Raw genomic sequence first — 11,729 nt, forward strand, 5'->3', positions numbered from 1 at the left:
GGCCTCTCGCGCCTCCGGCCGGGAGGCCGCTGCGTCTCCAACACATTCTCAGCAACACTCCACCGCTCCACCTCCCATTCAGATGGTCGAAGCCGCTCAGTTCGACCAGTTAGCCCAGCAGGTTCGCACCCTCGCGGAGGCAGTGCAGAACCTGCAGGGTGTGATGTCTCGGGCGCCGCAGCGGGCCCAGGAGCCGCTGCTCCCTGAGCACTCACCTGTCCTCCTCAACCCGCGCTCCTTCCTCTCCCATGGGGAGGAGCGCCGGCGCGAGGAAGATTCTCGAGCACGGTCCATTCTGCCGGGACCTTCCCATCGGAGCTGCGCGGGGTACGAGAGGCGGGCCCGGGCGCGTTCCCAGATTCCCCAGTCCTCAAGGAACCCGCGCTCCAGTCGGTCCCCCTCTCGGTGCTCCTTGTCTCCCACCCATCGGTCGCGCTCCCTGGACCGGCGGGTGGACGATCTCCACCGACAACTCCAGGTCCTGAAGGGCCACTCCAAAGATCCCTTCGCCGACTTGGAGATCTCCTCCCAGCCGGCGCTTGCCTCGAGGATCCTGCGGACCCCGAATCCGCCGGGGTTTAAAATGCCGGCGATCGAGCCCTATGACGGGGCGGCGGACCCGCGGGATCACGTCGAGAGTTTCAGGACCCTTATGCTCCTCCACGGAGCATCAGATCCTCTCCTCTGCAAGGCCTTCCCGGCGACCCTCCGTGGCCCGGCAAGGGCGTGGTTCGCCGGCTTGGAGGCTAACTCAATCCAGTCCTTTGACCAGTTTACTCGCCTCTTCATCACCCATTTCGCCGTCAGTAGCCGGCGGCGACTGGTCTCCGACTCCCTCTTTGATGTCCGGCAAAACGAGGGAGAAAGCTTGCGGGATTATCTTACCCGCTTCAACAAGGCTACGCTGGAAGTCCGGAACCTGAGCCAGGAGGTGGCTCTTTCAGCCCTGAAGCGTGGCTTCCGAAAGGGCAGACTCACCTTCTCCCTGGACAAACGCCTGCCGCGGAGCTTCCCGGAGCTGTTGTCCCGGGCGAACCAGTATGCGGACGCCGAGGAGGCGGCCGCCCACCGGAGCAAGGAGGCCGCCGAGATCCCTCCAAAGCTCGGGAAGAAAAGGCGAAAAGAGGCACGCCAGAGGAGGAGCCCGACGCCTCAACGTCGGCGCAGAAGCCTGTCGCCGGCAAAGAACCACGGCGCCCTACGCCCTCGTTCTCCGCCCCGACGTTTCAACCGGTACACTCCTCTCCTGACTCCCCGGGCCCAGATCCTCATGGAAATCAAGGGGCGGGAGGACCTCCCGGTCCCGAGACAGATGAAGAAGATTCCTGGGAGGAGGCCCTCTCGGGCGTACTGTGAGTACCACCGGGACCACGGCCACGACACCGAAGACTGCTTCCAGCTTCGGGACGAGATCGAGGCTCTCATCCGCCGAGGGCGTCTCGGTCGATATGTGAACGATCGACATCCCCCCGCAGACTCGCGTCCGGCCGACCCGGCCCCTCAGGAGCCTCGAGAGCAGAATCGACCCGTCGCGGGCGTGATCCATACTATCACTGGGGGCTGCCCCCGGCCCGAGAAGAACGCGCGTATCGCGGCCGCTTAACTGACACCCCTCGCAAGCAGCAACTGGCGATCCGATTTCCCAGGTAACCCCTCAATTAGCATTTAATGCCCATCTGGTGTTCCCCAGGCGACGCTTGGAGAGGAGGAGAAACACGATCGCAGCTGGCCACGGAGAAATCCCGTCGGGCGGCAAGCGACAGGCGCACGACCAACGAGCGGAATTTCCTGAGGCCTGACAACCCTCAGATGCCAGGCTAACCCAATGATCATCCCGGGAGCAGACTAGCGTGAAGCCCCGACCGGTCGCCTCGGCTTGCGCCAGCCTTGGCCGACCAACGAGCGGAATCTCCCGAGGCTCGGCCCTCGGATGCCAGGCTAACCCGATGATCATCCCGGGAGCAGACTAGCCTGAAGCCCCGACCGGTCGCCTCGGCTTGCGCCAGCCTTGGCCGACCAACGAGCGGAATTTTCCGAGGCTCGGCCCTCGGATGCCAGGCTAACCCGATGATCATCCCGGGAGCAGACTAGCCTGAAGCCCCGACCGGTCGCCTCGGCTTGCGCCAGCCTTGGCCGACCAACGAGCGGAATTTCCTGAGGCCTGACAACCCTCAGATGCCAGGCTAACCCGATGATCATCCCGGGAGCAGACTAGCCTGAAGCCCCGACCGGTCGCCTCGGCTTGCGCCAGCCTTGGCCGACCAACGAGCGGAATCTCCCGAGGCTTGGCCCTCGGATGCCAGGCTAACCCGATGATCATCCCGGGAGCAAACTAGCCTGAAGCCCCGACCGGTCGCCTCGGCTTGCGCCAGCCTTGGCCGACCAACGAGCGGAATTTCCTGAGGCCTAACCCTCGGATGCCTGGCCTAGTGCCGGAAGAATTTCCTGAGGCCTAACCCTCGGATGCCTGGCTTAGCGCCGGAGGAAGTTCCTGAGGCCTAACCCTCGGATGCCTGGCTTAGCGCCGGAAGAAGTTCCTGAGGCCTAACCCTCGGATGCCTGGCCTAGTGCCGGAAGAATTTCCTGAGGCCCAACCCTCGGATGCCTGGCTTAGCACCGGAAGAATTTCCTGAGGCCTAACCCTCGGATGCCTGGCTTAGCGCCGGAAGAAGTTCCGGAGGCCTAACCCTCGGATGCCTGGCCTAGTGCCGGAAGAAGTTCCTGGGGCCTAACCCTCGGATGCCTGGCCTAGTGCCGGAAGAATTTCCTGAGGCCCAACCCTCGGATGCCTGGCATAGCGCCGGAAGAATTTCCTGAGGCCTAACCCTCGGATGCCTGGCCTAGTGCCGGAAGAAGTTCCTGGGGCCTAACCCTCGGATGCCTGGCCTAGTGCCGGAAGAATTTCCTGAGGCCCAACCCTCGGATGCCTGGCATAGCGCCGGAAGAATTTCCTGAGGCCTAACCCTCGGATGCCTGGCTTAGTGCTGGAAGAATTTCCTGAGGCCTAACCCTCGGATGCCCGGCTTAGCGCCGGAAGAAGTTCCTGAGGCCTAACCCTCGGATGCCTGGCTTAGCGCCGGAAGAATCCCCTGAGGCCTAACCCTCAGATACCTGGCCTAGCACCAGAAGAATTTCAAGAGTCGGGAGTCAGCGAGACGCTACCAAAAGTTAAAAAGAAGGAAGGATGTCCGCCGAAATCCTCAGACTGCCAGGTCAGCAACAACCGCCATACGCCATAAAGAAGGCGGGGAGCTCGAAGCGCGCGCGCCTCTCCGAGGAACGGCGGCAATCTCGAAGCATCACTCCCTTCACCCGTTCCCCTTCTGGTTCCGGGCTCGGAAGTGGGGGGCTACTGTTACGGGGGAACTTAGCCACCATGCCCCACGTGACCGGCACGCGCGCCCAGGAAGACTACGGCAGCCCCTTGATCCAGCAATCCGACCCCGAGTCGGACATCTTCGGCTCCGCAGCCCGACCCCGAGTCGGCAGCCCCTTGGTCCAGCAATCCGACCCCGAGTCGGACATCTTCGGCTCCGCAGCCCGACCCCGAGTCGGCAGCCCCTTGATCCAGCAATCCGACCCCGAGTCGGACATCTTCGTCTCCGCAGCCCGACCCCGAGTCGGACATCTCTCGACAACGACAGGCTATTCCCCAGAGGCACGCCGCAGCCTCCTGCTCCACTACTCCCTGCAACGGTTGTATCTGGCGCTGCTCCACGATCCCCTGTAACAGCCGTACAAGGCGGAGCTCCACTACGCCCTGTCATGGCCGTTCCCAGCGCTGCCCCACGACGCCCTATAACGGCCGTGTCAGTGGCAGCTCCATCGTGCCCCACGATGACGAACCCCCCTGAAAGACCCCCCAGCCTGGTATATATGCGGCTGGGGGGAAGAGGGGGGGTAAGCGAGAACTTCCAGTGCATTCTCTTACTTGCTACTATTATCTCTCCTTCTCCTCCAATCTCCTCTGACTTGATCGTCAGAGGGCCCCCACTACCCCAGTGGTGGTGCGAGGCTTGCTTGCAGGTTTCCCGGTGGAAGGTGGAGCGCAATCAACACCAACCAAGGCAACTCAAACGGAACCCCGTTCACACCGCTGTGCCAATCGTTCTCGGTTTGGACCACCAGCAACAATGATGATCTTAAATCATCAGAAATTAGTTTACTTTAGAATAAAAATCACTAGTAATCTAAGACCACCATAATAATTTCTTTTTTTTTGGACTGCTAAACATCACCGCAGTGGCATGGACTCATTGGAGCACAATGTATACGAGCCCTGCATGACTCCAATAAACATTTCTCCTATCAACCATCAACTCCATGGATCAAACATCACCCAAAAAAAAATCCCAAAGAGAAACACTATTTAATGTGGGGCTTTACAAAGTAATTCCTTTACAACTGCTTGTCCATCCCACCATTCTACACACACCATGATCATCATCCCATGTTCCCTTCCCCTCCCTATCCAAAACCGAACCCAACCCCAAGGGCGGGATGCTCTGTTCATTTCTGAAAACGTTATCCGGATCAACGGCCGTCTTCGCCCGTACCAACCGATCAAAATTCCCCAAGAAATACCTCTCCCCCCATACCCTCGCCTCAGCCACCGGATCGCTGTACCCCTTGCTGCCGTCCGTCCATCCGGTGTTCCCCAAATCCAGGTCCAGATAATTCACATACGCCGCCCTCGGCCCCTTCGACACAAATTCCCCCATGAACCCGTAGAACCCACGGATCCACTCCATGTACTCGTCCCTCCTCCCATCATCATCTGCCGTCCATTCGACCAGATACTGGATTGCATAAAGATTCCCGCGCCGGTGCGGGAACGGCAGATCCTCGCTCCCTTTCGTGGCCATCGCCCCACCGTAAGGGTCCAGAATAAGGCACGCTTTTGGCTCGTCTGATAGCAAATCGAGGGCTCTGACTAAATCTCTCTTTGAGATCGGCTCCCTCACGTAATCGGATTTGGCCTTGAAGAAGGTTTTCGTGTGGAGGATCCGTTTCTTTAGATCCGATACCGAGCTCCCCTTCGGCAGACCCGAGAAGAAGACCACAGATTCGATCCAACTCATCTCGTGAAGTTCCGAATCCGATAAGTTTAACTCGGCGAACCGCCGGTTCAGAATCGCGACCGCCTCCGGTTTTGGTCCGAGGTAGAAGCCCTTGAACGTGGCCGACATCCCGATCCGGTCTAGCTCGGGTAGACCGGCGCCGACGAAGCAAGAGAGGTAGAACTCGTCCGGTAGACTCGGAGAGACTCGCTGCCATTTGTGGAGTAACTCGGCGACGGCCTGAGTCGACCCCGGCCGGTTTATAATGAAGGCGGTGACCCGCTTCCGGACGGGGAGGAGACGGATTTTCCAAGCATAGACCGCTCCCCACGTGCCCCCGCCCCCGCCTCGGATGGCCCAGAAGACGTCGTCGCCCATGGATTTCCGGTCCAGAACTCGGCCGGACGGGTCGACCAGGATCGCGTCGAGAACATTGTCGGCCGCGAGGCCGTACTTTCTGGAGAGGAGGCCGAAGCCACCGCCGGCGATGTGACCGCCGCTGCCCACGGTGGGGCAGGACCCGGCGGAGAAGGCGATCGAATCGCTCGCCTTGGCGATGGCATGGTAGGTCTCGCCCAGCGTCGCGCCCGATTCGACCCATGCGGTCCGGTTCTCCGGGTCGACCCAGACCCGATTCATGTTCATTAAATCGATAATAACGAAAGGCGTGTCGTGTCCCGCGGTGTAGGATAATCCCTCGTAGCTGTGTCCCCCGCTGCGAATCCTGATGCCGAGATTAGCTCGGCGGCAGCAGATTACCGTGCTCCGCAGCTGCAACGTATCATCCGGGAGTACAACGGCCGCGGGCTTCGGGAGGGATGGCCGGGCGAAGCGGAGGTTTTGGATGGAGAAGTTTAATACACGGTAATACGATGACATGGCGGCATCTGTGGGGTCGACGGAGGGGATCGTGTAATTGGTGAGCTGGGCGGAGGAGAGGCACGTGGCAAGTTTTCCTGGCGACGCAGGGGGGTTTCTTTCTTCCGACATTGCAGGGAGGGAGAGGAAAAGGAGGAAGATGGGAAGAGGGATAGTTCCCATGGCAGAGTGGGGGTATTTTGGGATCGGATCAGGAGTAGGGGGAGGGGGGGTTTCGGGGTTTATATAACGAGGATGGTCAGAACGGGAACAATATTGTTCGAATTTAGGACAAAAAAGATGGCCGGCGAGGAGCTTGCACTCTCTCGTATTATATTTCCCTCCATTTGTTATGCTACTCCCCGGATCACGATAATCTAAATTGTGCATCCCGATCTCAGATGGAAGAGCATCAATCGGACGGTTCCATTCGGTGCAACGGTTTAAGCAAATAGTTTCCTGAGAGGGAGAGCGTTGCCGGGGAACCGGTTAGCTAAGGTCACAAGCGACGTTGATGAGAGAATGCGACACGGCCGTCTGATCACTTGATCTTGCGGCTATGATGCTGCCGGAAAGGGAGCTTGCGTGTTCATATGGATAGGGGAGATGATAACGGTGGGCCGGCGATGCCTCGGCCGGTTTTGGAGGCCTGCAAAGTTTTAGCAATTTGGGGTCTTGGGGAAGTGGTGGTTTATTTATTAAGCTTTAGGGATGATTGGTGTGGGAAATTGGGACCATTGTGAGCCTTTTTTTCATTGTCATTTGCGAAAGCTCCAGGGAAGAGAAATGTAAGGATTTGATAAGTAGCTCAATTGAAGGCCATATAATTAGGAGGATGAACTATGTTATTCGATATGTGACGCTAGTCTCTCGTAAGTATTTGATAAGTAGCTCAATTGTCTTCTTTCATGAAAGATAAAGAATTTATAAATTATATTGCATTAGGTCTTTGTTAGAATAGGACCTGCAATCGCATTAGGTTATATCATGATTCATGTGCTTTCAACATCTATACTTATATGGTTCTTTCGACATGAACTCAACCTCAATTGAGAGGCCAATCGGGACTTAGCGTGCCGACTCGAAGTTAGATACTGCTCGAAAGGTGACAATGTAGTCAATGCTAAGAAATGGATAGAGGACGGTGCTATGATCAAGCATATACAAGAAGTGATCTTTAGTTTGGAAAGTTTTTCTTCTTGCAATTCTATGCAGAGACGCAATCACATGATTGGTTCATCGTGGGGCCGACTGATGGTAAGAAAAGCAATGTTTCAACTTCTGACCCCCTTTCCCCTTTCAGAAGTCTTGCAGGACTGCCAAGTTCATAGATAGAGATGCCGATGAGCATGCCTAATTTAGCCTCTCATTTTATAAGGCTTGATAGCTCTTGACATCTTTCAGTGTTGGTGCATAACCTATACCATGTTAACTGGTAGATATGAACAATAGGTTCCTTTGTTTGGACATGTCCATGTTCCTACATAGACATTAGGGTAGGTGAGCCTTCCTATTGAAGGAACAAGAGTGTACCAATTGCTCATTCCAGTTTATTAGACATGTCTGTGTTCCTACACCATGGACAGATGTAAGTACCAGGATCAGCTTGTAAAAGTGCCCAAGAAATCAAATCAAGTCCATCACAGCTTCAAATTGAAGACCTAAATCAGCTTTTAAATGCATTCCTTATTTTAAAATTAAACGACGGAGGAATATGTTGAACAACGGTTATCAACATGCATACATATATATGTATGCACGTATGTATGTATATGTTGACTACCACATTTGGTTGTAGGATTGATAAACATTATACATAGACTTGTTGGCTATGTTAGACATGTAGTTCAGATTGCATATGTTTTTTGTCGCCCAAAAACGAACAATCTGTGATTAATTAGTTTGCCATTTTCACATATCCAGTATCGAACGCATGCTTAATTATCTGCGACACATATAGGAGTGAGCAAAGTTGCACTAAAGATATGTGGTTCTGATCTCACAAAAACAGCTCCTATTTTGAAGTGGTTTTAGGCTTATTTTGGGAGAAGGCCAACCATCCCTCACACCCAAACTGAGAGAGAGAAAGAGGAGGCATAGACTAGAGTGCACATGTGAGATGATAGCAGAGTATAGAGCCAATAGTTTGGAATGTTTATGAGATACCATAAGGGCCCCTGTAACTTAAATCTAAAAAACACTTGCCTTGCGCTTCAAATGAGAACTACTGGCCTTCGCCATTTTCTTCTACTGTCTTCCCTGCAGAACTACTGGCCTCCTTGCTCTTTCCCCCACAGAAGAAAATAAAGGCCAGCAATCACAAGAACAGACCCCAAAACACTAGCCACGGCAGATAAATAACAGAAGTTAGCTTGCAATACTTGATGGGTGCAATCTCTAGAAGAGCTTATTGGGATGGCAGATAGCTCAATACCTTCCAAGGTAAAGGGGTTCGTGGAGGATGGAGAAGTCAATGCCAGCCACAATAATTTGTACGAGAGGAGTGAATGCAGCAGTAAAGACTGGGCCTCTCTTCTCCACACACCATGACATTGCCAAGAAGCCAAATCCGGATCCTGCTATTCCCTGGATAACCATGAAGTTTATTTCAAGTAAATGTTTCATTGCCTACGAGTTTAACTGTTTTTTTTTTTGAATACTGATAGTCATGTTTGCCATGCAAGTAGTTCATTTTCAGATGACTCTCAGAATAATACTGGTAGATTTAAAGGGAGAAGGGAGGATCGAAAAAGGATGAAGTAAGTGCTGTGGATCATCGAAGTGATGACTGCTCTTTGTAGGAACTCTTTTTAGAAGTCAACCCTATTCTTTCTTAGCACCATTGTGTATGTACCATAAATAAGTGAGATGTGAATCACAAATATGTTTTTTCTTTTCATTTTGGAGAAGAAGATGCAGATTGTGAATATGTCATGCTTACTGCGACGATTACGGTAATGATCTCCAGCTTCCTTTGCAAAGCCCACACAGAGAAGCTCCTCTCTGTGGCTAAAGTCAATACTGCTGCTTGAAGGAAGCTAAGGAAAAATATAAGGGCAGTGCCAGAGTAGAGTGATGGATACTTCTTAGCAACTTTGGATTGGATGAGGAACCATGAAGACCAAGTAAGACAACCAGCAAGATAGGCAATTGAACCCATGATCCACTTCTTTGTGCTGTAGCCTGCAGTACTGTGTCCCTCTTGTTGCTCTGATGCCACTGGCTGGTGGGAAGTGTTGGTTAAGGCCACACCTTTATAAAAAGTGAGGAGCATTGCTCCACTAAGACATATGATTGCCCCAAGCAACTTTGCAGTCCCTGCTCTGGTCTTCACATCTAGTGTCTCCAAACTATAGGAGATAACAAAGAAAGATTGTCATGGACGCCACAAACTATTCCATTTATTCATAGCTATCATGACAAAAGAACAAGTGTGGAAGTAGGGGGATCTGCCAGAACCCTCCCTCATATCGAACCAAATGAATTTCTCAATTTTTTTTAGAAAAAAGAACACATAAGAAACTTGTCTGCTATAAATTCCTCCATACAGTTTCGAGAAAATTCTTCCATAAACTGTATACGTAATTTGCTAGATTTTTCTTCTTAGTATCATTATGAGCTCAATCTACCCATAGGGAGTCGAAGGTCGACTCTACGATTTGCGAAATGGACAAGATGGTAATTGGCCTCACTCGAACAAGCTAATCAGAAATTATTCGTTAGGTTTCTTGGTCCTATATCAATATTCCAGCTCTCTATAATGCATAACCAATGTAGAACCAAACATTTGCCTGCATAGATCTTTATATATTTGTAACAATTCGGAATCTTGACCAAAAAGACTAGTCGAGAGATATTGTTTGGATTCTTTAGCTTTATATGAGTGCACAAGATCTATCCAGCATACAACCAATATGAGACTAGATATTCGTCCTATCCATTTAAACTCTAAGATCATCACCGGATTAAAGGTTCAAATCTAATTATAAACACCACAATCAGCCTATAATCAATCCTAAAAGGGCCGTGACATCTTCCAGTCCGTATGAATCATGGGCTGCATCTATCTTAGATATCATTTGTAACAATCAGGACCTCGCCTAAAAAAGCTAGCAAAAAGGATTATGTGGATTCCTTAGTCTTGTATAAGTATCCAAGCTTTTCCCAATACACAACCAATATGGGACCAAGTACACGCCCACATGGATTCTGAGGGCAATATTGAGAAATTTCAAATGAAGGTCGACCTTGTAGGAGAGCATAAAACCAGTTATCCCTTCTTAATAAAAGGGAAATCAGTCCACTTCAACAAACTACACAAAGGGAGAGGGAGAGAGAAAGCACCGGAAGGGCAAGGCCAGCAGGAAGGTGAACACAGGAGCCATGTTAAGAAAAGCGCATGCGAACGTTGCTGTAGTGTATTTCAAACCTAAGAAGAAGAGATACTGCGTGAGAGAAGCCCTGAAACAAATGCACAACCTCTCATCAATTCAATATCTAATTCTCAAGATTCTGAAGTTAAAATTCTGCTCAAGCCTCCAAGAACCCCTCCCATTTCATTACCCGAACAACGCACTGAAGAAAAGATACACAAAGCTTTCAACTGTGAGCTTTGGTCTAGTCTTCCTGCAATCACCAGCCATTGTCATAGATTATGATCTCCATTATAATCCTTTAGAAACCTTATGAGACAGTATGTTGTTACATCCCTCACATACCTTTCTCGAAAGTGGGCGATGGGAGCCATGAACAAAGTAGCAACCAATTGGCGGAGAGTGATGAGGACGAGCCTGTTCATCCCCTCATCAATGACACTCTTGATCATGGTGTTCATGGCAGCGAGCGACACAGCGACGCCCAGCATTGCAAGAGTTGGCTTCCACTCTTCGCACCACCCCATCTCAACCACTATAGTAGAAAGCTTAATGTGGGATCAAAGACTTGAAGACTTCGCTATCACAGCACCAGCTATTTAAGGCCTAGGGAGCCAAAATTCTCTCAGGGTCACATCATGACTTTATAAGCTTGCATGGATGAAACCAACGCAATTTACCACCTATCAGAGGAGGAGCATCGGATGCATGCATATTAATTCGCCCATCTAATGCTCTAAATAAACTGTTCCCAAAGTCACAATATGCTTAGAAGGATTCCCAAATTATTCACCAAGTAGTCTCCAGCAATCTTTTTATCCCCATGAAGAAACTCAAGCAATCAAATTGGTGAAAAGTCATTAATACTGCGCAAGTTATATAATATATTCATGAAGTGCTACTAATGGTTCACAAAGAAATGATGCTAGTTCTTTGGTGGTGTTGCTTTTGTTGCTACTATTGTTTAGTGGTCTTGTGATCGTATATTTGTTTCAATAAGAAGAAATAATAAATATATGCAAGAATTTTAGAATCACGTATTAGATTTTTTTATTTCTTTTTTCTTTTTGATTGCATTAACTTTATGAACTTTAGATGATTCCCTTTTTCTTCTTCAGAATTTCTAGTCTTTTTCTCCTGTCTAAATTGTTTCCCTGTGAAAGCTGAACACGCTACTAGCTACCAACTTGTGGCCTTGGCATCCAAGGGTGGTGGGAGTGAAATATTGTCCACTCCTTAGTTTCCGTTCCCTTAGAGGTGGTATCTAATGCTCCCTCCATGACGGGATGTTGAAGGTGCTCCGTATTTCCTCACATGGAGCCGGTGAATCCATCAATCCATCACTAATCATCTCCTTCTTTTGGTCTCTCAGCATTTCCAGCTACTTCATGGATGCCAGGTGTCTGTAAGCTTTGTAGATTGAAACATCAACACAAGA

General features: G+C 51.1%; 2 protein-coding genes across 2 annotated transcripts; both read right to left on the reverse strand.

Moving 5' to 3' along the window:
• Positions 1 to 4,161: 4,161 nt before the first annotated feature.
• On the reverse strand, positions 4,162 to 6,704 carry LOC103706443 (reticuline oxidase-like). The gene has a single exon (XM_008790539.4). The coding sequence runs from the start codon at positions 6,306 to 6,308 to the stop codon at positions 4,383 to 4,385; it is 1,926 nt and encodes a 641-aa protein (XP_008788761.3). The 5' UTR covers positions 6,309 to 6,704; the 3' UTR covers positions 4,162 to 4,382.
• A 1,171-nt stretch (positions 6,705 to 7,875) lies between these two features.
• On the reverse strand, positions 7,876 to 10,901 carry LOC103706407 (WAT1-related protein At3g30340). Its single transcript, XM_008790496.4, has 6 exons — positions 10,637 to 10,901; positions 10,482 to 10,544; positions 10,263 to 10,379; positions 8,860 to 9,268; positions 8,353 to 8,504; positions 7,876 to 8,258 (listed from the first exon to the last, which is right to left on the reverse strand). The coding sequence occupies exons 1-6, from the start codon at positions 10,816 to 10,818 to the stop codon at positions 8,186 to 8,188; spliced, it is 996 nt and encodes a 331-aa protein (XP_008788718.2). The 5' UTR covers positions 10,819 to 10,901; the 3' UTR covers positions 7,876 to 8,185.
• Between the last annotated feature and the right edge of the window lie 828 nt (positions 10,902 to 11,729).

Source organism: Phoenix dactylifera, chromosome 17 (genome assembly GCF_009389715.1).
Source record: "Phoenix dactylifera cultivar Barhee BC4 chromosome 17, palm_55x_up_171113_PBpolish2nd_filt_p, whole genome shotgun sequence".
Taxonomy (NCBI): Eukaryota; Viridiplantae; Streptophyta; class Magnoliopsida; order Arecales; family Arecaceae; genus Phoenix; species Phoenix dactylifera.

Bases quoted from the DNA above. Each gene is read 5' to 3' on its own strand.
- LOC103706407 (XM_008790496.4), bottom strand. From the start codon at position 10,818: ATGGGGTGGTGCGAAGAGTGGAAGCCAACTCTTGCAATGCTGGGCGTC. The intron at 10,545-10,636 runs GTATGTGAGGGA...TGGTGATTGCAG, and splicing joins ATCGCCCACTTTCGAGAAAG to GAAGACTAGACCAAAGCTCA. The intron at 9,269-10,262 runs GTGCTTTCTCTC...TATCTCCTATAG, and splicing joins CTGCTGGCCTTGCCCTTCCG to TTTGGAGACACTAGATGTGA.
- LOC103706443 (XM_008790539.4), bottom strand. From the start codon at position 6,308: ATGCACAATTTAGATTATCGTGATCCGGGGAGTAGCATAACAAATGGA.